The sequence below is a fragment of the Callorhinchus milii genome, unplaced genomic scaffold (genome assembly GCF_018977255.1).
Source record: "Callorhinchus milii isolate IMCB2004 unplaced genomic scaffold, IMCB_Cmil_1.0 Scaffold2, whole genome shotgun sequence".
Lineage (NCBI taxonomy): Eukaryota > Metazoa > Chordata > Chondrichthyes > Chimaeriformes > Callorhinchidae > Callorhinchus > Callorhinchus milii.
In genome coordinates this window covers 47,488,103-47,514,621 of record NW_024704743.1, presented here as the reverse complement: position 1 = coordinate 47,514,621, position 26,519 = coordinate 47,488,103, and the positions used below count along the sequence as shown (strand labels likewise).

At 39.9% G+C, this 26,519-nt stretch overlaps 1 protein-coding gene across 1 annotated transcript in view; it reads left to right on the top strand.

Annotated features, from left to right (window-relative positions):
• Window positions 1-26,519, top strand: part of creb5b (cAMP responsive element binding protein 5b) — a 201,634-nt gene that overhangs the window by 41,041 nt on the left and 134,074 nt on the right. Inside the window, exons 4-6 of the mRNA XM_042346896.1 lie at window positions 7,347-7,468; window positions 11,893-12,015; window positions 14,551-14,723. Coding sequence (XP_042202830.1) covers window positions 7,347-7,468; window positions 11,893-12,015; window positions 14,551-14,723 — 418 coding nt within the window. The remainder of the gene's footprint in view (window positions 1-7,346; window positions 7,469-11,892; window positions 12,016-14,550; window positions 14,724-26,519) is intronic.

The following is a 26,519-nucleotide window of genomic DNA, read 5'->3' as shown; positions in this document are numbered from 1 at the left end:
ACAAAGCAGGAGTGATGAAAAACGAAAAGCTAAAGCACATACCACAGGATGCAGGTCCTTCTCCTGTGGTTTCGAACGAGGAAACTGAGAAGAGTGATAATAAGGGGGAGAGCCAACCTGTGCCTTTCTCGCATGCCTTTCAGTGGTCAGTTGAAAAGACGTATTGAGAGAAGCCTGGATATAGGCCACCCCAGCACAATTGAGGGAATGTAATATCATAGTGGGGGAAGGGATTGAAGTAGAATTAGAAGCATTGGGAAAAAATTATTTAGTACTACTCCCTAGGGCTATAGAAATTGTGCCAGTAAAGCTGAACTGTACAATAATACAACTGACAAAATGCCAAATGGCTTTCGATCTCAGCTTGGAAGGATCTTTATACTGTAGTATTTTGCAGTGAGAATATGTCACCTAATCCATTTGATGGAGCTATTCTTGAAAGCAGCCTAACATCAGGAGAAACTTCTGGAGACTATAATCTGGGACAATATAAATTCTCACTTAGAAAAATATGATTTAATAAAGGACAGTCAACACGGATTTGATCGTGTCTGACAAACCTTATAGAATTTTTTGATTAAGTGACTGAGAGGATGGATGAAGGTAGTGCAGTGGATGTAGTTTATCTAGATTTTCAAAAGGCATTTGACAAAGTGTCACATAAGAGACTTATAAACAAAATAGAAGCCCACGGTATTAAAGGGACTGTTGCAACATAGATCCAGAACTGGCTAGGAGGCAGAACACAGAGAGAGGTTGTAAACAGTTGCTTTTCTGACTGGATGGAGGTGTGTAGTGATGTCCCTCAGGGGTCAATATTGGGACACTGCTCTTTCTGATCTATATTAATGGTCTGGACCTGGATATAGGGAGCACAATTTCCAAATTTGCAGACGATACTAAGCTAGGAAAAGTAGTTAATGGTGAGGAAGAAAGCACCAGACACCAAGAGGACTTAGACAGATTGGTAAAATGGGCAGAAACATGGAAGATGAGATTTAATGTGGAGAAATGCAAAGTGTATCTTGGTAGGAAAAATTAGGAGAGGCAGTATAAGCTAGATGGTACAATCTTAAAGGGGACAAATGAACAGAGACCTGGGGGTCCACATAAGGTGGCAGGACTTGTTCTGTATTCTATGCCCCTGTTTATAAAGCTGTTAAAAAAGCATACGGGATACTAGGCTTTATAAATAGGGGCATAGAATTCAAAAGTCAGGAGATTATGTTGAATATTTATAAAATGCTGGTTAGGCCTCAGTTGGAGTACTGCGTTCAATTCTGGGCACCGCACTTTAGGAAAGATGTTAGGGCATTGGAGAGGGTGCAAAGGAGGTTTACCAGGATGGTACCAGGAATGAAGGACCTTAGTTATGAGGAAAGGTTAGCAAAACTAGGATTATTCTCCCTAGAGCAGAGAAGATTAAGAGGGGATTTAATAGAGGTTTTCAAGATCATGAGAGGATTTGATAGGTTGAACCGAGAAAAACTGTTTCCACTGGCATGTGGGTCAGTAACCCGAGGACACTGATTTAAGATAGTTGTTAAAAGAAACAGAGGGGAGGTTAGGAATTTTTTTTCACCCAGCGAGTTGTTCGGATCTGGAATGCATTACCTGAAAGGGTAGTGAAAGCCGATTTAATAATAACTTTTAAGAGAGAAGTAGATGGGTATTTGGGGAGGACAGGATTTCAGGGCTATGGAAAGAAAGCGGGCCGGGGGATTGAGTTGGATTGCTCTTTTAGGAGCTGGTGTAGACGCGATGGGCCAAATGGCCTCTTTCTGTGCTGTATGATTTTATGATTCTATGATTCTATGAAAGCAAAGACCTTCCAGAGAGGGGAAAGATTCAATAGGACAAATCTCGTAAAGCACAGCTCTTATTAGCCAATACATTACAACAACAAGATTACATTTGTATAGTGCCTTTCACATCGGGAGGATTTCCCAAGGCGCTAAATACATTAAGGACAGATACAGAGAAATCTGTGGCTTAAGGACAACTGTGTGAACAGATCAAACTGGGCATAAGGAGGGGAGGAGGAATGATAAACAAGTAAAATACCAGCAAGGGGATAAAATAAGTTATTTTCTCTTAGTTAACAAGCTGTTAACTTAGTATTCATCATTTGTCACGCCTAATAATAATCCCTCAAGAAAAAAATCAATAATTAATTGGTCACTTCAATCCACGACTGTTTGTAGGACACTGCTGTGCGCAATTTGGCTGCCGCATTTCGCCTACAAAAAGAGTCAATTCACTTTACTGCATATTCTGTGAAGCGCTTTGAGACGTCTAGAAGACGTGAAAAGCGCTATATCAAATGCAAGGATGTTATGTTACTGTAAATATTTATGTGTTGATCCTTAACCTGTATGTTGGAATGTTTGTGTAAAGCTGTTTTTTGTGAAGACCTTCTGTTTTTCATTAACACAAATTAACATTGTTTACAAGAGAAAAACACATGCAGCCTGATGCTAAGAGTGAGTTCTCATCATAACGTGTTTCTATACACGTGTTCTGAAGATGTAAATAGAGTTTAAATAGGTGCAATAATGCTTAGTTTATTCTGCAACAATAATAAACATCAATTAGCCTGTGCATAGACTAACATAGAATGTACAGTATGGAAACAGGTCATTCAGCCAACTAATCCATGCTGGAGTTTACACTCCACAGGAGTCTCCACTCACTGTTTACTCCCTTCTATTATCATTGTTATTATTCTAGATTTCCTTCTCCCTCATGTGTATATCTAGCCTCTTCTTAAATGCATTTTCAAAAGTAACTCAAAGATAAAGTTACTTACAGAACAGGATATACAGTCATTCTTAAATATAATTTAAACAATATTAAATTAATCTGGTTGTAATAACTATTCCAGTTTATTTAATACAGTGGTGGCCAACTTTTTTGGTTGGCAAATAAAATTTCTTGAATCAAGAAAAACCTGGAAAAACACAACTGATCAAACATGGACTTACCTGGATAGTGCGAATGATCGAGGGGCTGCTTTCTGACGCCTTGTGGGTCACTTCCAGCATGCAGGCCATGAATTGGCTACCACTGATTCAATACCATAATGGTATTTTTTGTACTCAATAACACAAGTGGCTGCATCTGTCGTTGGGGTGAGTGTTCTAGCGTAATACACAAAAAAAAATTAATTGCTGTCAAAGCTTCGAAAGCTCAATATTTCTCTTAGCCTTTAAAGACCATTATTTTCAAATTTCAGATTGTGCAGAATTTTGGTAAAGTTTTACTCTTAATCTTGTTTTGGAGGTCTGTGATCAGCAGGCCTTTATAAGAACTTGGAAAAACCAGCTTCCGTGTTGAGGCCTTTCAGCTCACGTGTGAATGGGTACTCATCCTTGGTGCTGGAGGGATTAGCACCAACATGACCACACTCAGAATGAGTCAGTAGCTTTGAGTGAAAAGAAAAGTGGGAAAACCTGGACTTTTATACATTTATGAGTGCTTTCTTAGGCAGTACTGTTAAAGCCACCTTTTATCCACACATTAAAAACCTGGGTATTCTTCTTTTTAATAAGGGTCTATTTTTTTCCCTCTGAAAAATGGGAAAAAATGGAGTTGGGGGGAGAATTTAACATTAAAAAAAGTCACCTTTATGTCAGTTAGTCTCATTGATAACACTCTCACCTTTGAATCAGAAAGTGATGCGTTGAAACACAATGTCGGGACTTGGACTCACAAAGTCTAAGCTGACACTTCAGCAGTGCTGGGGTGTGTTGCATTGCCAGAGTTGCCATGCTTATATATTGGTTACATATTGTGCCCTGGCTGGGTATTGTGCTGCAGTTCCAGTATTGTCCAACATAAATCGCTGATTAGCCACTGGTGTGGCCACGGTAACACCTGTACTAATTTTAATAGACAACGCCTTACATACACCCACACAATACAGGTAAATTACTTCACATGTATATTTGACTTAACCAACTCTACTTAACAAACATCTGCCACCATTCAGGCTTCCATGATTTAGAATCATTGATTAAGGATGTGGTAGTGCGGTATTTAGGGAAGCACAATATAATTAGGCCAAGTCAACATGGCTTTACAAAAGAGAAGTCATGTTTGACAAATCTCATAGAGTTTTTTGAGGATATTTCGAGTAAACTAGATAAGGGTGAATCAGTGGATGTGGTCTATTTGGACTTCCAGAAGGCATTCGGTAAGGTGCCGCATAAAAGGTTAATCCAAAAGATAAGGGCCCATGGAATTGGGAGGAGCATATTAACGTGGATTGGGGAATATAATAATAATAATAATAATCCTTGCATTTGATATAGCGCTTTTCACGTCGGGAGGACGTCCCAAAGCACTTCACAGAACACACTGTAAAGTGAATTGACTGTATATTTTGTGGGCGAACTCGGCAGCCAATTGCGCACAGCAATGTCCCACAAACAGTCGTAGATTGAAAATGACCAATGTATTATTGTTTTTGGTTTTGGAGGGATTATTATTAGGCTCTGTGTGGAGTAAGGAAACTTGCCCAAGGTTTCGCCCTCTGCCTGGAATTGAACTCAGCAAAGCGAGTGGTCTAACCACTGAGCTACAGGACTCCACATGGTTAACGTGTGGTTAATGGTTAACGGGTAGGAAACAAAGAGTAGGGATAAACGGGTCCTTTTCAGATTGGCGGGATGTGACTAGTGGAGTGCCACAAGGATCAGTCCTTGGGCCTCAGCTGTTTACCATCTACATCAACGATCTAGATGAGGACATCGAAGTTAATATATCTAAATTCGCGGATGACACAAAACTTGGAGGAAGTGTCAACCCAGAGGATGACATTAAAAAAATGCAGCGAGACATAGATAGGTTAGGTGATTGGGCAGGTAGGTGGCAGATGAAGTATAATGTAGGGAGGTGCGAAGTCATCCACCTATAGGTAGCAAAAACAGTAGAGCGGGTTATCTTTTAGAAGGGGAGAGATTGGAATGTGTTAGCGTCCAGAGGGACTTGGGTGTCCTTGTACACCAATCACAGAAAGTTAGTCTGCAGGTGCAGCAGCAATTAGGAAGGTGAACGGTATGTTAGCATTCATTATGAAAGCATTAGAGTATAAGAGTAGGGAAGTCTGGCTGCAACTGTATCGGGCCCTGGTGAGACCACACCTGGAATACTGTGTCCAGTTTTGGTCTCCTTATTTAAGGAAGGATGTACTTGCCTTGGAAGGGGTGCAGCGTAGATTTACTGGGTAAGTATCAGGGATGAAGGGGTTGAGTTACGTGGATAGGCTGACCAATTTGGGCCTATATTCTCTAGAATATAGAAGAATTAGAGGGGATCTTATAGAAACCTATAGGATCATCGAAGGGCATAATAGAGTAGATAGTGGGAGATTGTTTCTCCTGGTTGGAGAAACTAAAACCAGGGGTCACAATCTTGAAATCAGAGGCCAGCCCTCTCGCACTGAGTTGAGGAAGAACTTCTTCACTCAAAGGGTGATGAATGTATGGAACTCACTACCCCAAAGGGCTGTTGACGCTCAGTCCTTGAACATATTCAAGACGGAGATAGATAGATTTCTTATTGCAAAAGGGATTAAGGGATATGGGGATAAGGCAGGATTAGGTTATTAGCTGGAGTTAGATTAGAAGATCAGCCATGACTGAATGGCGGGGCAGGCTCGAAGGGCCGAATGGCCTACTCCTGCTCCTACATGTTATGTTATGTTGAGGCATGGAACTTTGCAGTGTTTTTTTTTTGCTGGACGCACAGACCCGCCCCTGCTCTCCACCCAGAGTGTGGGTGTTTGGTTGCTGTTTGCCCTTTGCCAGGATGAGCCCTGTTGGAGCTGTTCATTATTGACTGAGTTTGCTTTCTTCTGCTGCCTGGAATGGTTATTCCAGTTGGTCGAGCTGACCATGATTGACAGCTCCCCTCTCCACACAATATTGCTGGTGCTGAAACCTGGCGTTTTCACCAGTGTTACACACCATTTTAGCAGATACCAATAACCAAAGAAGCAAAACACACACAATGATCATAAAACACTCACACATGCTGTTTTTCGTCATACTATTTAACAACAAATGCACAAAAATGTCGAAGTACACATCCATACTCCAGTGAATATGAGTATTGAGATCACATGCCCAACAACGATGTCTATTATTCATTCTTTTATTTACTAATCAAAAATGCAATTTCTTCACATCTGAATTCCCAGTGGCTAAAATATTAAATAACCCTGCTATAGTTATATATTATTCTGTGCTTTGGTTATATATAGGTACCTAGGTTATATATTATGTTAACTGTTTTTTCTTTTAACTATGTGCAAAGAAAAACTTCCTGGTGTCTGTCCTGAATTTATCTTTTGTAACTCTAAACCTATATTCTCTTGTTCTATTGTGTTGGTGCATTCTGAAGTATTGTTCTGTGTTTACTTCTTCAATGCCATTTAAAATATTATAACGTTTATAATGTCCCCTCTTAGGTGTTTTTTCTCAAGACCTAGCTTGTCTAATTGTTGCTTGTGACTTATTCCCCTAACATCCTCGATCCTCTCCTATGGATTGCTTCCAGGCCCTGAGAAACCCTCTTATAATAATAATAATCCTTGCATTTGATATAGCGCTTTTCACGTCTTCTAGACATCTCTAGATTTGTGGGCAAAATGCGGCATCCAATTACACACAGCAGTGTCCCACAAACAGTCATGGATTGAAATGACCAATTTATTATTGTTTTTTCTTGAGGGATTATTAACAGGCGTGTGGAGTTAGGAAACTTGCCCAAGGTTTCACCCTGCTGGGAATCGAACCTGGGTCTCTCGCTTGCAAAGCGAATTTTGTGGAGACCAGAACTTTATGTAATATGGATGCCCCAGGTTGGTATTGTGTCCAGGTTATGTATTATGGCTTTGTTATATATTGTTCCCTGATTCCATACTGTGCCTGTCTATGTAAGTCCATTACCAGTGTGGGATGTATTAATGCAAAATGGTTTCACTTGGTTTTGTGACTTGTGTGACACAAAGGTAGCTTATAACTTAGAGATTCCACACTAAAAGTGCTCAGCCTATATTAAAGTGTTTCAAAAATTGCTGTCAAAAAGCATTTAGTTCATATTAGAATAATGAACTATATGTTTATTCCATTCTCTTCCTCCCACCGCCCACACCATATACATTTACACTGGGAAGAACAAGCAAGAAATGAAGGCGAAAACTCTGATACAAATGCTACTCTGTTGATTGACTGGCAGGAGGTGTTCTGGAACTGTTAGAGGCTTTGTGAGATAAAGCCCTGTATCTGCTAAATTGGACTTAATGTGAATTGAATGTTTAATTTTAATTTATCTCTTTGTAGATCAGACCCCCACCCCTACTCGATTCCTGAAGAACTGTGAAGAAGTTGGACTTTTTAATGAACTTGCTTGTTCATTAGAACAGGAGTTTAGGAAAGCGCAGGAAGAGGAAGATAATAAAAGGGTATGTAAATGTAATTTTTCCCTTCTGGTCTCTCCTGCCTTTATTTGAGAGAGGGAGTCGTGGGGAAATAGGGATCTGCACTGTGCTATAATAATTACAGCTAATGTTAATGGAAATATTTACTGGAAAAGATTGATTTGTTTCTCCACACACTCTTAATAATAATAATAATCCTTGCATTTGATATAGCGCTTTTTACGTCGGGAGGACGTCCCAAAGCGCTTCACAGAACACACTGTAAAGTGAATTGACTGCATATTTGTGGGCAAACGCAGCAGCCAATTGCGCACAGCAATGTCCCACAAACAGTCATAGATTGAAAATGACCAATTTATTATTGTTTTTGGTTTTGGAGGGATTATTATTAGGCGTGTGGAGTAAGGAAACTTGCCCAAGGTTTCGCCCTGACCTGCCTGGAATTGAACTCAGGTCTCTCGCTTGCAAAGCGAGTGCTCTAACCACTGAGCTACAGGACTCTTCACCCAATGACTTCTGCTAGAAAGCAGGACTCTTCACTGCTTTCTAGCAGAAGTCATTGGGTGAAGAGAATGTTACACAAAATGAGTATTTCAACATGTAATGTATACAACAACAAAATTACATTTGTGAAGCACCTTTCACGTCGGGAGGACGTCCCAAGACACTGGACAGACAGAATTACGGACCTGAGCTGGGGGTAGGGGTGGGGGAGGGTGGAGGTCAGTAGGGGAAGCAGGGAGATCGAAAGCTGGATCAAAGAGGAGGGTCTTGAGATGGGTCTTGAAGGTAGCGAGGGAGAGGGCGTGACGGAGGGACTGTGGGATGGAGTTCCAGAAGGTGGGGGCAGAGTGGCGGAAGGCCCGCCCGCCAATAATGGGGCAAGCAAGGTAGGGGAGGTGAAGCAGGCCGGAGCCCACTGAGCAGAGGGAGTGAACAGAATGGTAAGGGGGTTAGAAGGTGGCAGAGGTAGGAGGGGAGCAAGACCGTGGATGGCTTTGAAGGTGAGGACCTGGATCTTGAACTGTATCCTTTGTGTGATGGGAAGCCAGTGAGTTGGGCAAGGATGGGGGTGATAGGGTCACGGAGCCTAGTGCAGGAGAGGACACGGGCTGCAGAGTTCTGGATGATCTGCAGGCTGTGGAGGGAAGAGTTGGGGAGGCCAACAAGCAATGAGTTTGCATAGTCGAGCCTCGATGTAATAAAAGCATGTATGAGGGTTTTGGCGGCCTGTGATGTGAGACAGTGGCAGAGCCGGGCGACGTTGTGGAGTTGGGCGAAGGCAGAGCAGGTCATGGCGCAGATGTGGGGTAGGAAGGATAGTTGAGGGTCAAACAAGATCCCAATACTGATGTATAAGATAGACCAAGTCTGAAGACTTTTATGCAAAGTTTATTAAATGCTGTCCTATGACCAGTAGGGCCATTCTAGCACCAGTATTGCCTCTAAGACTGAAAGGTGCTGTGTAAATATAAATTTGTATTGTAAAAGTGTGTTTTTATTGTTGGCCTGACACATACGGTAATCCATCTCCAAGCTCAAGAGTATACAAACCAGACTGAGAGTTTCATACGTGTGGGCCACCTACACAAAGGAATTTCCCCATGTCTGGAATGGGTGGTGGTGGGCGGGGGAAGATAGAGTTTCTCCTGATGTCCAGATCAACCATCTGCCAGGTAAAATTATTCAATTTGTGCGCAGCAATGTCCCACAAACAACCATGAAGTGAATGACCAATTTTATTTGGAGGATTGTTGGCCAGGACACCAGGAGAAACTCCCTTCTCTTTTTGAGTACCACCATGGGATCTTTAACGCCCACCTGAACAGGCAGACAGGACCTTGCTTTAATGTCTCATCTGAAGAATAGGACCATAAACAATGCAGCACACTTTCAGCATTGCATTGGAGTGCGATGCCAGACTTTGAGTTAAAAATCCCAACGTGAGACTTTATGGTATATGAGCCTTATGGTACGCAAGCCCTTTTCCACTGTCATACAATTGGAATGTGAGGTGACCAAAAGAAAAACAACAACAAGGTTACATTTATATAGCGCCTTTCACGTCGGGAGGACGTTCCGAGGCGCTGGACAGTGTACAGCAATTTCAGACCTGAGCTGGGGTCAGGAGGGAGAAGGGAGGGGAAGGGGTGGGACCAATGGCATGGTCGAAGAGGAGGGTTTTGAGGTGGGACTTGAAGGAGACTAACGAAAAATAGCTTCCTTCAATACTAATAAAAAAACTCCTGGGTGAAAAATGTAACATTTCATAATTAATTCTTCTAATCTGTTATGAAAAGCATTTTTCATCTGTACATAGCGTACATTAGTTCTTTAACCAGAAACATCAGAATAGCAATAAACCACCCGCCCATCTAGAAAATGGATGGCAGCTATAAAACAAACTACACTATGCGTGAAATCTAAAACCAGTCTCCATTCTTAATATTCAGATGCAAACTGCACCAAAACCTTTTAAGCTGCTAGCGGAGAAGAATGGGTGGGCGTTGTGTTAGTTTCTGTCTTTTTGTCTCTGGGAAATGGGTTATAATCCAGTCCAGACAGAATGGATGAAGATCTCCTCTGTCTGACAGTGTTAATGGTTCGAAGTTAAATTAGTCTGAGCTTTCTCAATTTAGTTCACAGCTGACATGAGTTGGCAATGCTTCATAACTGGAAAAATATCCACTATTAAAAGTATAAAGTTAAATCTTTCACTGTTGTAAAATGTCAATAGAGTTGCAGAAGTGAATTCCCTGAACAACAAGCATCTGCTTTTCAGTAGATGGTTGAATGATGCGTGGAGCTCAAGCACTTACCCAAAGGGAGGGATAGAAATCAAAATGGGAAGCACCCTGTACTTCTCTTTGGGGAGCTGGTCTTCTGGATGTTTCTCTCCATGTAAAATGATGTGTAGCAACTTAACATAAATCAAATGGAGATGTAAACTGGCAGGAGATCTTGTGTTCATGCATGAATTACAGAAGGTTTGCAGCACAGAAGAAGAATGTTTGGCCCATTGTGTCTGTGTTGGTGTTGTCTAGTCCACTGGAGCTATCTGCTCTTTTATATACCCTTTAAAATTATTACTTTTCAAGCAATTATTAATTTTATTTAAACACTGTTATGGACGCAGATGTGCACGTACACTCAAACAAATACTATTTTGGTACAATCTAAACGTTAGTTTATTACCAACACTCGTATTTCTCATTTTCTGTTTACGGAGTGGCATTGACCGTAGCTGTGGAAAGGATCAAGTCAAAGCCTGCCCTGCCTGTGGCAGCAGGTGGCAGCAGTGGCAAACCGAAAGTGGGAGGAAACACCAAAAATAAATGTCAGCTCATTCAATGTCTGTACAGAATATTTGGGTATGAAGTTTATCTCTGGATATAATCTGGATAGTTTGCGGAAGAATTCTTATCAGAAACTTTAGGACTTGTCAATTCTTTTCATTTCTTGAGGCCAAAGTTTAGAAGATCAATAATATGAAGTGTTCAGATTCAATCAGGTGCACATAAAGTCCTGAATGTTAATGTAACCAGATAGTTACAAGACTAAATTCTATATAAAGCGTAATTTACTTGGCTATTTCTGCAGACTTTAACAACTGGTGAATAAAATGTAAAATATTATATCAGTTGCTGAATTAACCGACTGAAGTCAAAAGTCTAGAATTGGAGTTCTGTTCTTTCTGTGGTGGAGGTGGAATTTTTTTTTCTGCTAGATTACTTACTTCTAAATCAAATACAAGTACATAAGCATTGAATTCCAACCCAACCCACATTTCAACACAATTTCCATTTGTCTCCTGAACAGTAATGAGGTCCAAATTCAGATATTTGCAAACCATATTTTTGAATTCATCAACAAAAACAACTTACATTTATATAGCGCCCTTCACCCCGGGTAGTGGACCAGAGCGCTTAATCGTGACCTTTAGTTTGCAACTTCTAGTTTATAAATATCAAATTGTAAATTTGGGGCCATCAAATTGTGAATCCCAAGTTGGCAGAGTCGGAAAATTGTCAAAGTATTCCAAAGCTTTTAATCACAGTATTTTGTGGGAAAATGTGGTAGCCAATCTGTGCAATGTCCCACAAAAGCAAGGATCATTTGTATCTGGGGGATTGTTGGTCAGGACAGCAGGATAAATTTCCTCCTCTTTTCAGATAGTTCTTTTGGATCTTTAACATGAAAAGAAAGATAGGACCTTGGTTTACCATCTCGTCTGAAGGACTAAAACTCCAACATTTCAGTGTACCTCCAGCACTACAATGGATTGTCAGCTTACACGATGTGAGTTCAAAGTTCCAACAAACTTTTGGAAGGTTGAATCCACAACCTTTTGATTTGGAGGCAAGAATACGACCCAACTAAGCCAGGCGGACACTTTCACATTCCATATTTCTTTCTACACATTGCTGAATTTCTTCTGTTTTCCATAGGCTTCATCAGGGTTGGGCATTTCCAGTCTGGCGGAGGTGCAGAACAAAGAGACATCAATTACTGACAGTACAGCACGAGTGTCAACTCTATGCCAGACAGTTTCTGCAACCCGACCTGACAAGGTAAGCTGTGATTCAGATCAGGTCATTGAATGAACAGCCAAACAGCTGGTTTTAAGGTTACACTGAGATGAGCATTAAGTATCCTGAAGGGTAGTGTTGTATTCCTTTAGGCAAATCATGCACTATCCTTCATGATACTTTACAGGATGGCTTTTACTCCAATAATTTTGTAAATATAAGATGATCCAACGCCCCACTTCTGTGGCACTGTTTGCCTTGATTTGCTGCAGTTTTGACTTGCTGCAATGAAATTGATGCAAAGGATGCAGTATAAAAGTGATTTAGTGGAGTCACTGCAAAATCCTCTTAATGGGGAGTACAGTAAAACTCACATAACTTTTATCTTTATGAATTGTATAAACACCTAAGTCGTATATTCACCCAAGTCCCATCAGTTTCCTATCAAAACCACTTAGATTTCTTTACACCACTCGTATTACTCACCTCAATTTAGATTATACCAAAATAGTATTTGTTGGAGTGTACGTGCACGTCTGCGTCCGTAACAGTGTTTAAAATAAATAAATAATTTGGTCACTTCCACGACTATTGCTGTGCTACTGCGCTTCACCCACAAATATACAGTCAACTCAATTTACAGTATATTCTGTGAAGTGCTTTGAGACGTCTAGAAAAGCGCTATATCAAATGCAAGGATTATAAAACATTATTTACTGGGAGCAGGGATTTTTCTCACTACAGTTTTAAAGTGTTAATCCTGAAAGCCAAAGCTCAAATGGGTAGCTGGATAAGCAGCAAGCTGAAGCCTTGCCAGACTTTGCTCTTAATGCTACACTGTGCTATTGTATGTATTAAACTTCAGCAGTACGCTCCAAGCCTTGGCTCCTGCCAAACTGCACCTAATATTTTCTAGATATACGTAAGCAGGCTGCAGCCCTCCGGGGAGAGAGTGCACACTCCATGCCAGACATGAGAAAATTCTATGTATGGGTGGCATGCATACATGTAACACTCAGTTTGGATATTTAAGAATGGTGATGGGTTTCCCCATTTGTCAGACACCCAATTGACAAAAAATAATTGCATTAAACTTAAAGAGTGGTTTGATGAACTGCTCTTAAGGTTTTAAAACAAGGTATGAGCCTTGGAATATGCCAGACATGAAACGGAAGGATGTGGGATGAGAAAACATTGTAATGATGTTGATGAGGTAGGAGTAGAGCCTCGAGCAGATAATGGCATAAAAATGGACCCATGAGGGGAAATAGTGAAGATGAATAGAGTGGTCAACAGAGGAGAAAGCAGAGAGGAAGGTAAAAGAGCGAGTTATAGTCACAAACTTACAGGGTGTCAGTAGTGAATATTTCCAGGTTGGAAGCTGACAGGAAGACAATCGAATAAAGAACGCTGAGCAAGATGAACGCTTAGTTAGATGGCAATGACATCTAACTAAGGAAGAGTACAGCACTGCTGTCTTGTGGACTCAAACTAACCAAAGGCATGATGCTACCGATGCTGACTAGCTGGCTTCCAGTGCTAAAAGATGTCCGACTTCCCAGGTTGTTGGGATGCTGTTAACATTACTACATGCACAAACAAGTGAAATGGCATTGCTTCTTGTGTATAGCACGTACCAGCAGCTCTCAGGAAGTGACATTAGCAGTGCTTCCTGCACATAATCCACACACAAGCAATGTGCAGATAGTGATACCAGGAGCAGCCTTATTACCTGGAATTCAACTATTTTATTGCGTTTCAATTATTAAATGGGTTTTGGATATAGGACTCAGACGACTGTTTTATAATGTGAAGAGGGTTTAATAGTTCAAGGAGTGGCATGGTGCCACAGTTTATTGGCATTCAAAGCAAATTGCTATTGAGCATGGTTTCTCCATAGAGTCATTTTTCATCTCACCTGCTAACTAAGTAATATCTATGTGCAGCTTCAAAGGGAGGGAGAATAATCAGAAGATGAGTACCCTCAGCTCTCCTTATGGCAGTTGCAATGAAGTATTAACAGATACACAAGCTATTTGCCAGTCCAACTGCTCAGTCACCTGTGTGTGCAAGTGGATCAAAAGGAGAGACGACAAATACATTATATCATGTATGTTATGAGCAGATAGTAAAACCAAATAGTTCATTAAATGGGCAATGATTTGGAATTTTCTGTAAAATAGTAAAATCAGGCTCTAGGCTCACCTGACACTGAAGTGCAGAACTGAGAGAGGGAGTTCTGCATTGTTCAAGGTGCTATCTTTTGGATGGCACATCAAACATGTTTGATCATATCTGCCTATTCAGATAGATAGTAAAGATCTCATGACTTTATTTGAAAGAGAAACGTTCTCCTCCACAATAATTCTTCTTATGGCTGTTTATGGGAGCTTGCTGACATAAATGGCTTCTGAATTTGCCTCCAAAAACAGTTCTCACACTTCACAGAAATTGCCTGTAAAGCACTTTGATGTGTTCTGACACGATAAGGAGCAATAACAATGAGTATCATTTCTTCTTTCTACAATGCTGGGTAAAATTGTACATATTTTAATTGATTTTTTTCTTTTGTTGAAGAACATATCAATGCATGGGTCAGTCCCAGGGCAGGTGTCTGGAGCAGCATCACACCAACTTGCCAGCTCTAGGATGTCAAACCATGACACCAGCGTTGTAATTCAACAAGCCATGCCTTCACCAACATCCAGCTCAGTCATCACACAAGCACCTTCTACCAACAGGCAAATAGGGTAAGTGATTGGTTCGATACATCATTGTTTTCCACTTGTGAAGATTGATACTGCTATAAAAAGGAAATCCCATTGCACAGAGTATGACTATCTCAAATGGCTCAGTTAATAGCACTCTTGCCTCTGAGTCAGAAGTTGAAGAGTTCAAGCCCACGCTGGGACTTTGAATTCTTCAGGACAATACTGGGGGTACACTGCAATGTTGGAGGTACCATCCTTTAGCTCAAACGTTAAACCAAGGTATCATCTGCCAGTTCACGTTAATGATAAAGATGCCCTGACACTACTCGAAACGAGAAGGGGGGTTCTCTTATGTCCTGGCCAACGATGCCCCGATAAAATTCATCATTCACCTCATGGCTGTTTGAGGGATACTAGTGTATGCAAATTGGCTGATGGTTCTACCACAAAATACACAGCTACTACATTTTATAGTAAATCGCTCCGAGCGCTCTGAGATGCTGCCCTGTGTGAAGGGCACTAAATCAATTCAAGTTGTTGTAAACCCATTGGCTGGCTTTGGGCCAATTCACCGTGATGGATGCAAGGAGGCTGGGGATCATGTTCATGGATCAGTGGATCAGGTTTGCTTAACTGTTATTACATAGAATTACATAGATTCAATTAGACCTGAAACAGGGCATTCAGACCAGCTACTCCTTGCCAGAGTTTATACTCCACATCTATCCACCTTATTCCCTCTCCCTTACCTCTCCCAAACCCTTTTATTCTCTCCTCCTGTCCATGTGCATCAAGATTTTTCTTAAATGCTTTCTGCTTCAACCACAGCTTCTGGCAGTGAGTTACACATTCTCACCATCTTCTGTGTCAAGAAATTCCTTCTAAACTCTCTTTTAGATCTGTTCATGCTACCATAATTTGTCCTCTTGTAAGTGGAAATGATCAACATAATAATGGTCAACAGCGTAAGGTGAATAAAGAATAGAAGAAGATTTTTTCTCTTCACGTGTACTACATTATAGTCTCATCATCTACTAGCCCTTCTGCATTTTTTTTAGCAGAATGCCTCCAGGACCACAGAAAATATAAAATGAGTTTCCTTTCCTATTTTCCATTGATGTACAGTCATTAAATTTATTTTCTGCGTGCCATTCTGTGAGTGAAGAACACATGAAACAGACACAGATCAATAAAGACTTCATCAAAATAAATTACATCAAAATTGGTCACATACCAAAACGAAAGTGCACTGCTAACATTACTGACAGCAGATAGTACTCACTGCATTGCTCTAAAAACCTCTGAGCAACCACAATGGACAGGCGATTGAAAGGATTCTTCTTTTTGTCAATATTGGTTCAACACATACCACTATCTCATTTTTTTAAGGCACATGATCTGTCAAAAGCCAGATTTGTGTCTAGAGTGGTTTACTATCCATTATCAATATAATCATTCCCATCCGTGCCCATAACTCATTAATTCAATTGTAAATCTGGGTTTATTACTTGGTACTGGACATGTTGCAATATTTATAACCATAATAATAATCCTTGCATTTGATATAGCTTCTTACCACTTCATTGAGACGTCTCAAAGGGCTTCACAGAATATACTGTAAATTGTAGTTTGTGGGCGAAAATTAATTAAAAATAAAATAACTTTGAGATTGTTACATCCACAAAATTGTGTTGATTATGTGAGCATATTCCATGTACGTATAGATTTCTACCTTTTATACATATCTTTTCTATTTCTTAAACCGAACAACCACTCTTCACTTCATGTGTGATGCTAGGAAGTGAGTGTTGACAGGCTGTTCATTGGGAGAGGCAACACAGCCAAAACAACCCTGTCCCTATACAGCATTCATACACACGTACGTTTCCCTGAATAGACATAAAGAGTGGGAATCCATGACAGTTCTTTCTTCCCTATCCCAAAGGACCCTAAGGCCAACTGTAATAACCCCTACTGTTATCTCACCTCAGTTCCTTGAACGAAAAAACTGGGTTTAAACCTGGGATCTTTCAGGCTTAATTTCACATAAGACATAGTGGGAGCTGACTCTGTCTTTAAGCAGTTGCTGAAAAAAGTAGAGGAACACTTTCCATGCAAACATAAAATAGATCTAATATAATAAGTACAAAGATTGCTATTATAACAACACGAATTTGTGTTTATATAGCTCCTTTCATGTTGGGAGGACATCCCAAGGCACTGGACAGTCGAGGGTTTGCATAATTACATGCCAAAGGCATGGTCGAAGAGGAGGGTCTTGAGGCATATCCTTGAAGGAGGCAAGGGAGGGAGCGAGCCGAATTGAATGGGGGATGGAGTTCCAGAGGGTGGTGGCAGAGAGGCTGAAGGCCCAATTACTGATGGGCTAGATGGGGGACATGGAGCAGGTTGGAGCCTGTTGAGCAGAGGATCGGACAGGTTGATAAGGGGTTAGCAGGTCGGAGATGTAGGAGGGGGCAAGGCCATGGAGGGCCTTCAAGGTGAGGACGAGAATTTTGAACTCAATCTTTTGAGAGATGGGGAGCCAGTTGAGGGTAGGAGTGATGGTGGCACGGAGCCTGGTGCGGGTGAGGACACAAGCTGCAGAGTTCTGGATGATCTGCAACAACAACAACAACAAGATTGCATTTATAGAGCGAGCGCCTTTCACGTCGAGAGGACGTCCCAAGGCGCTGGACAGTTGGGTCGGGACCTGAGCAGGGGGGGAAATGGTCAGGTTGAGGGGAGGGAAGGGAGGGAGCGAGGAGGGAAGAGTTGGGAAGGCCGACAAGCAGGGAGTTAGTACAGTCAAGCCTGGTTGCAATGATGGCATGTATGAGGGTCAGGTTGGTGAGTGATAAATAATCTGTCATATCTTATCAAGGAGATAGCATTGTAACCTTTAGCATCTAGTTTGAAAGTAAACCATCGTAGATAGATGTTTCAGGGATTTTAAGGGTATGACATTGCTAGGGGAACCGATTCTTCAGCAGCAAACCTTAGTTTTCCAGCATATATCTACTAGGGTTAATGTTACCAAAATACAATTTTAAAGCTAAGAATAAAAATGCAATCTGCTAAAATACCATTACTGAAAGGTAAAAGCAAACAAGTCTTAACAGGACTGAGTTGTCCTTACCTTGGGCTGCTGAGGTTCTCACCCCTAATGTAAACCCGTGAAGTGTCTCCTGTGAAGTAAATTAGGTGGCTTCTGTGTTTGATCTACCTCTGAAAGTGCAAATTCCCTAATCTAATGTGTAACTTCACTAATGACACTCAACACAATGACAGGTTCTAGCAATGCTTTATATAAATAGCAGAGGGAAGCTTCCACCAGAGTCCTGCACACTACAGGACTGTGATGTAGGCTCAACCTGCGTCTGAAAATCCCCCTTCCTCCTGATTTATACAGAGACTCAAGAGGCACGATTAAGGTATTTTATTGGAGTTTCTCACAGCCCTATGCCTAACTTATACAAATTGGATAAAAATGACTCAATGGGAATAATAAAATTTGAACTACAAAAGTTAGCAGCCAATTAGTAATAAACACAAGAAACCAACTGTGACCCGAGGACTCCTCCTCTGAGTCAGGTACTTACCTCTTTGATGTAAAAACAATTTGAAGAAGCCACCACGAGCCGAGCAGTCTCGCACCTTTTAATGATGATAAGCCCATCCTCGTTTCTCGGGAGTGTCCAATCATAGTTTCACCCTACCGAATTATAATATTACTTAGGCATAAGTAAGGCATAGCAAGCTTGCAGCCTTTTTGAAGAGCCTTTTTCTTGAAAAGCCGCAGAAAACCCGAGAAAAATAAATGATTTAGGGTTAGATAACTAATAATTATTGCAGTTTGTACAGAACCTTATCACGGCAAAAATCTCAAAACACTTCACAGAGTTTTTCTGTAAAGTGTAGTGACTGTATTTGTAGATGAATGTGGCTGTGATTTGTATACTGTCCTACAAACAGCCATAACATGAACGCCTTTTTTTTATATGGGGGAATTCTTAGCCAGGAGACTGGGAGAAATTCCCTTTTCTTTTTGAATAGTGTTATGGAATGTTTTGGGAAGTTGGATTATTAGTGGATGTAACTTAATCCACACATTATCAATATTATTCAGCAAGTTAGAGAGAGCAGAAAATGTAAGTTGCCATTTGCAATGTTGAAATGGAGTCCCTGCAGGTCAGCATGAAGCACTTCCAGGTACATGCGGGATTCAATATTTACGAATCTTCAGCACCATAGAAATTTACAGCACAGAAGGCCATGCGGCTCATTTTAGCAGTTTGCAATGTGTAGTGCTATTTCACCTATATGTCTGAAATACAGCTATGACTATTGACAACACGTGGATTGTGATGAATGGCAACATGCTGGAAAGCCTGTGGCAGCTGGTACTTTACAGGGAAAGTCAGAATGGAGCATTTGGCTTAGGATCTTTAAAGCAAATTTTGGACCTGCTGGTTCCAAAGAATTGTTCTTCTAATAATCTGAATATATTTAGATTCTGTGTGTGGTTAAAAAATAAGTCTTTAGGGTATTATTTCCAAACTTCTTTGAAATAGAAAACTGATGTCAGTAACTTATTTCTAAATCTAAACCTGAGTAGGTCTTGATGGCAAAAGCAATGAGCCATATTATGGATGAGCAATTATGCTGTAAATAAGATCAATTAAATCTCAGGTATTAAGCCTTTTTTCTTAATAGTTTCTTCACTGTATTATTACAATATAATGTGCACAGTTGCTGAGGGCTCAATATGCTTTTCTTACGGCTCAGTTGTAATAAATATTTCCCCACATAAATCTATCTATTGAGAAAAGCTGGCAATACATATTTCCGCAGCATTGCAGAATGATTTATGTTTTCCTGAACATTGACTAGTTAACGTTTACATATATAATGTTTTGAATTTCACATCACTTCTCCTCAATCCTTTTAAAAATTGCACATAGTCAATCAGTAAGGTCACTCAACTTATGGTGCTTCAGCAATTACTCATGCTAAAGTACCCATAAATATTTTGCGTTTTTAAACAAAATGTGAAACACTGAGATTTGGTTTTAGTATTAGTCATTTATCAATGAGGTTAGAAACTGACTTCTAAAGCTTCCATCATCCATGCCACAACAAATGTGTTGAAAAATACTGTAACCACAGATTATCATATTTGCTGATTGTTTGAAGTGTCAAATACTAGACTATTAAAGGTAAGCAAGCATTCAGAAAACCTCTCTCTCAGAAGAGGTACCATTCATCACTCTGGTATATATATTACATCCCCTTTTGCATTACATTTTCAGAGGTTATTCAAGATGGTTACAGAACAACCCTCCAAACCACATGTTATTCCTTGAGCAGCAGGGTGTATGTGGGCATGTGTTTGTAAGGAGGGATTAAGTGCTGAAAGTTTTGAAGTCAGCACCCTACCATTGCAATTTCATTCAATTTCCAATTTTTTTTAATTGTTTGTCTTTGTTCTGTGGAACAGCATCTCTGCACAAAATAATAAATAATAATCATTGGATTTGATATAGCACCTTATCATGTCATTGAGATGTCGCAAAGCACTTCACAGAATATACTGTTAAGTGAATTGACTGTATATTTTATGAACGAAATGCAGCACAACAGTGTGTTGAAAAATAAATTGTGCACAGCAGTGTCCCACAAACAGTCTTGGATTGAGTGACCAAATTATTATTTTATTTATTTATTTTTGAAGCGATTATTAACCCCGGAAAACAATCCGCCAATCGACTAACAACTGAATTCCAACTTACTGCTATGTAAACAGAGACATGTGGAGTAAGGAACCTTGCCTAAAGGTTAGCCCTGCCAGGAATCAAACACGGGCCCTCTGGCTTGCATGGCAAATGGGCTAACCACTATGCTACGAGATTCCACATCTCCCATATTAGGCATAACTGTTCTGAAATCAGGGTTTGGCAATGATGTGGAGGCAAAATTTTTAAAAAAAGTCAATCTTACTCTTTCACCAAAACTTCTGGCTACTGGGTTCCATATGTATTTCCATGTCCCAGTTTTGGCATGTGCGATTGTAGAGTGTACAATAAATTGGGTTATGATTTTTAAGCACTATTTTCACACCAGTTTCTTTGTACATAATTACTCTAACGTCATTCCAAGAGTTGGAAAGAGTCCCACTGTAGGGAGGCAGGATGTAAGTGTAAGTGCTGACAGTTAAGCACTTACACACATTTCCCCCCAATTGGCCACTAGTGCTATGCTGTACACTCATTACTCACATACTCTGGCCTTCGACATAATGAGATCCGGAGAAAGCAGCACTTCATGCCTGGAAGAAGGGGCAACAAAATGTTTCTTTTTCACTGTTCTTACAAAAATGGTATAAGGCTATGATATATAGAGGATATTTAATGTGAAGTCTTGCGGAATTTTAATGTGGAATTTACCTTTGAGTAGAAATTATTTTGTGAGTTATGTCCTCATCAAATTAAATCAATTCCATATTCAATGCCAGAACCACTGAGTATTCTGTTTGTATCAAATGTTGTACAAAATGCATGAAAGTTATAATTTAGTTTTATTGCTGTGCAATTTTAATTTGATTTATTGTTCTCTAGTATCATAAGCATGCTTAGGGAAGGTGATATCCAGTGCTATGTGGAAGATTTTATCTATCAGGTTGAAAATTCCATTAATGGGGATAAATGTTTGTACAGTAATTGTGGGCAGGTAGAGTGTTTTAATAATTTGTCATGGATCTATAATTGCGTTCCTAGCTTTAGAAGAAGCTACGTTCTTTGAGCCACTGGGTATTAATTAGGGCATTGTATGTCATTATTTTCATGCTCTCTTTATGAATTTCATTGTGTGAAACGGCCACCATTTAGAGGCTGAAATTGTGTTCACAGTTTCGTAACATCAACTTAATTTTTTTACAACATCTGCCATAGCTGGTTAGCAGGAGAGCAGAGAAGGCAAAAGTTTGATTATGGTCACCAGATGTGGGCTACATGGGCTGAAAAAGTATCTGCGTGAAGCTAAATATTGTCAGCTTGGCTCACATTGTCACCCTCACTTCTGGGTCATACGATTACGGATTCAAGCTCAACATCAGGAATTGTGCTCATGAGTGTCCTGCCTTTTCTATGGTTTAAGCAATCAAACCCCTTGGCAGGTGGAAAACATAACCATGAATTTTTCCTTTCTCCTTCAAAAAGTACTTTTCTTTTGCTCAAGCGCTCCCTTGGCAAATATCGAGACCCAATTGTGAATTATAAGGGACCAACCTCTTCCATCAGATTGTGGTATGGGATTAAGTGAAATTTTAAATGACTGTGTGCCTGATTAAATAAACTGAAAATGGTTTAGAGAGGGAGTTGATTGGACTATCTTCATTTCATTTATTTCGAAAATATCAATCTATACTTTGCAGTAAAAATACCTGTATGTGTGCCAGCATTGTGTAGTACAGATCAGATCAGTAGGAAACAATAACATGATTGTGTTGGATGCAAGCACTCGTATCTATTTTAGTGATCTGTGCACGACGTGTATTTGTCAAATGTATCATAAAATTCATTTGGTAAATTTGGTTCTTATTTTAATAAAACAAAGATTGAAAATGAACTTTTACATTTTATGTTGATAAGGTACTGATTTTGTATAAAGTATCTATAATAATCATTGCGCTTGCTTTTGATACGGAGCCTTTCACATTGGGAGGATGTCTTAAAGCATTTTGCAGGATGCACTGTTAAATGCAGTGACTATTTTGTAAGTGAATACTTATAATTAAGGTTTAGAATCTGGAGGTTTACAATAATTGTTGGAAAGTTATAACTAAGTTGCCTATTTTAGGTTAACATGATATAATCAGTTGCAATTTGCAAAGAAGTAGTTCAGTTGAAATTAAATGACTTTGTACTCTTTATATGGTGCTTTTTCATCTAAACTGAGATGAAGATTAATCAGAAAATCAAGTGTAAATGAATCTTATTGCAGTTGATGCAATACATTCTTTTGTCAGCCTGTAGTGCAGGGATCTCCCTGGTGTGGCTCTGGAGTAGTTGACATTCCTGCAGTCCAGAATTTAACCAAATGTGATTTATGTTAAACTGTGCTGTTTGTTAACATTTATTTCTTGCAGAGACTCTCAATTGTACGTGAACTGTTAACTACTGAGAGATGTGTTGCATTAGTCATATTTAATACCTTTAGGCAGCCCTTGAATGTTTTGCTATAAATTTTGTGTACACTGGCACCATCCCATAATCGTTATGCTATGAGCGTGTTGGCTTTGAGTTAAAATTAGTTTGGTCTGACATCAGCCCCAACTCGGGCCAGAGATTGCCAAAGCATTTGCCAGATCCAAGAAAAGTTTGTAATACCCTAGGAATCTCTTCTAGTGACAGAGAACATTCATTAGAACGGCTAAAAGTCATCATTGTCCAACATTTCTTTGGAAATCCTCCAGAAATGTTTCTTCCAGAACTTTTAAATTTTTCCTCCCTTGTTAATTTCGAAAATGCTATAACTCAGCCTGTCAACTACTGTGTGCTCTCTGTTCAAGCTCGCTGCCCTCTGAAAATGTGTACAAGGTTTATAAGTAACTTGTGCAGTAGAATAATATAATATATTATAATCCTTGCATTTGATATAGCGCTTTTCACGTCTTCTCGACATCTCAAAGTGCTTCACAGAATAGACTGTAAAGTGAATTGACCGTATATTTGTGGGTGAAACAAAATAAGTGTTAATGCAAAGTATTTACTTTGTGTATTTTGTTATTTCACTTACTATATCATCTATATCATCATTTTGGGTGATTACCATGACAGATTAGGACAATTTGTTTAGATTCATAAGCATTTTACTGATTGAGGTGGAGAGTTTTGAATGCAGTTGTTTAAATACACATAATCTACAAAGCTTTTCCAGTACATTTATGAAACTTTGTCAGGAGGGTTTCAAATGACTAGAAACTTATCAATTTTTAAATTGATTTAAATTTCTACCAAGGGCCTGATTTCTGCAATTAAATATATTTCTTTGATATGATAATCCAATGTAAACCATAGGAAGCAAATAAATACTGTAGACCACCACCACCACCACAATGACAAGCTGCATTTATATAGTGCCGTTCATGCGGGGTAGTGTCCCGGAGCACTTGACAGTGGTGGAATCTGACCCCGAGCCAGTGGGAGAGGGAGGGGGGAGGTGACCATAAGTATAATCAAAAAGGAAGGCATTTAAGCGGGATTTGAAAGTCGGCAGAGAGGGGCAAGGTGGAGGGATTGAGGGAAGGTGTTCCAGAGTTTCGGGGCATAGTGGCTGAAGGCACGGCCGCCGATGGTGGAGCAGAGGGGACGAGAGACAAACAGGAGGCTGGAGCCAGCCGAGTGGAGGCAGCGGGTGGGGGAGTGTAAGCAAATTGGAGAGCTAGGGAGGAGCGAGGGCACGATGGGATTTGAAAATGAGAGAGTGGATCTTGAAATCGCTCCGTTCAATAATTGGGAGCCAGTGGAGCCTGACAAGGACTGATGTGATGAGGATACAGAGTTTTGTGTGGGTGAGGATCCAGGCAGCAGAGTTCTGAATTAGTTGAATTTTGTGTATGGTGGAGCTGGGGAGACCAGCGAGGAGGGCATTGGAATAGTCCAGCTGGGAAGTGCCAAAGGCGTGGACATTGGTTTTGGTTGCATTGGTTATGAGGTAGGGATGGAAGTGGGCAATGTGACAGAGGTGGAAGAAAGCAGTCCTGGTCAGGGAACGGATGTGGAGTAGAAAGGAAAGCTGGGATCGAACCCGATGCCTAAGTTGCGCAAGGGTTTGGAAAGTCTGAGAGAGCTTAAGCAGGTTGAGAAGTTCAAACCTGCAGGAGGGAAGATGTTGAAGAGAGCCAATGAGTATGGCTTCTGTGTCATTCAGCTGCAGGAAATTTGCTGTCATTCAGACCAATGTGTAGATGGTATTGAAATTGGAGAAGTCAAACTGTTCCATCAAAGGACGATCACCATCATTGAGAGCAGAGGTGAAAAGTAGTAAAACTGGCAGCATTTTTCCTAATTCAATTTTATTTGGAGTAGGTATCTGGGCCAGTGCTGAGGTTGGACTTAGTGTCTTGATGCGGTATCCACATCACTGTATATCAATTTAGAATGGTGTAACACTCCACAAACAGGTGTCGGGATGGGCCAAAAGTTCCAGTTGTCTGGGTATCCTGGAAATTTGTGCAGTATCTGGCATAATGTAACCCACAGAGCTCTTATGTATTTGAAATATAAAAAGGGAATGCCTTATGAAAATAATCTCAAAGCCACCATCCCTGCAGTTTTGCTTGATTAGTGACAGTTTTAACAATAAAATAAAATACACATTAAACGCCTGTGGTAGCTTGTTGGATGCAGGCTCCATCCCCCACTCCTCCTACACTCCCTTGAGTTCTTTATCTTAACTGTGTCATTGTGGGGAGGTGCATAACAGAGAGTAAGTACTTTAACCAAAGAAAGGAAGGGAAATCTTAGGACCACTCCTTCACAAATGCAAGTGGCTGATTTAGTGTGACATTGGAAGCAAGTCTCCTCTTAGGCTTAAATGGTGTGTGCTTTGGGTGATGAGAAGAGATGAATAGAGGGATTTTACAGTAAAAATAAAGTCAAATGTTCATGTGAGCAAATTGCAGATCAATATGCCAAGAAATATGTTGTGGTTGACATTCATAATCCTTCTCTTTGAAAAGATCTGCTTCACATGATTGGTAACCTGGAAAAGATAAATAGTTAAAGTCATCTAAATGCTTATAATTTAGCTCTTCACCCCAGAAAGTGGAACCCAGCAATACAGTTAAATGCTTTGTGTAATCTATTTGTATTTTGTGATAACAGTTTTATGTTTTAATTCAGACAATTTATGTTGAGAGGACCAGGGTTGCAAGGTTTCCATTACCTTAAGTCTTTGCATGATATATTACTGGTTGCACTAAAAAACACAGAAATCAATCTGTATTGAAGTTACAGTAAGGAATACCCGGGGGCTACATAAAAATCCTAGTCATAAATGGCTGGAACCTGCAGTTCATAATGTGAACGCTGGTTGTGAGCTTGACATACAATAAACAGCAAGTTTTCTTAAGTACTGAAAATGGAGATTTTGATTCATCGACAGGAAGCTTAGAAACCTTTAATTTTTTGGTGTGCACTGGACTTTCTTTGTGACTTTGGAAACGTACATTTTCTGTCACATAGGATCGATCATTTATAAAGTCCTTACAGCAATTTTATTTTTAAAAAAGCAAATAAATACACAGTTAGAAATATGGATGTAGCAGTCCAGTTGGTAATATAAAAGTAGAATTACCAAAATGCTTATGGACGCAGAAAATCACTTAACTTATCTGGTTTATTCATTCCTTGTTAGTAAATATTTCAGCCTCCAAGCATGTATTATTTTCTACTCGTCAGAACATATACCGAAAAGGAGAAAATTATTTTGATAGTATTCTCATGACAAACACAATTTTAAAATTTTTATATTTTGATTTGGGAAGTGAATTATAACTGCAATGTAGATAGGGTCCAAACAAATCTTGTGGTTCTAATATTTTGAAAGGAGTCATGTCATTCCTTTGAGGAGCAGCAAGTGGGCTGACATCCTTGAATAACACAAATGGTCTGTTTCAGAAAGTTGCTGAAATACTAAAGAATATAGACTGTGCAAAAGTACTCAGTAATTACTTCCTGAATCATTTTAATGCCACCGAGTTTAATCTGTTTTCTTTAGATAAATATGTACTAATATTGTTGTGAATATAATTTTTACAAAACTTTTTGTACC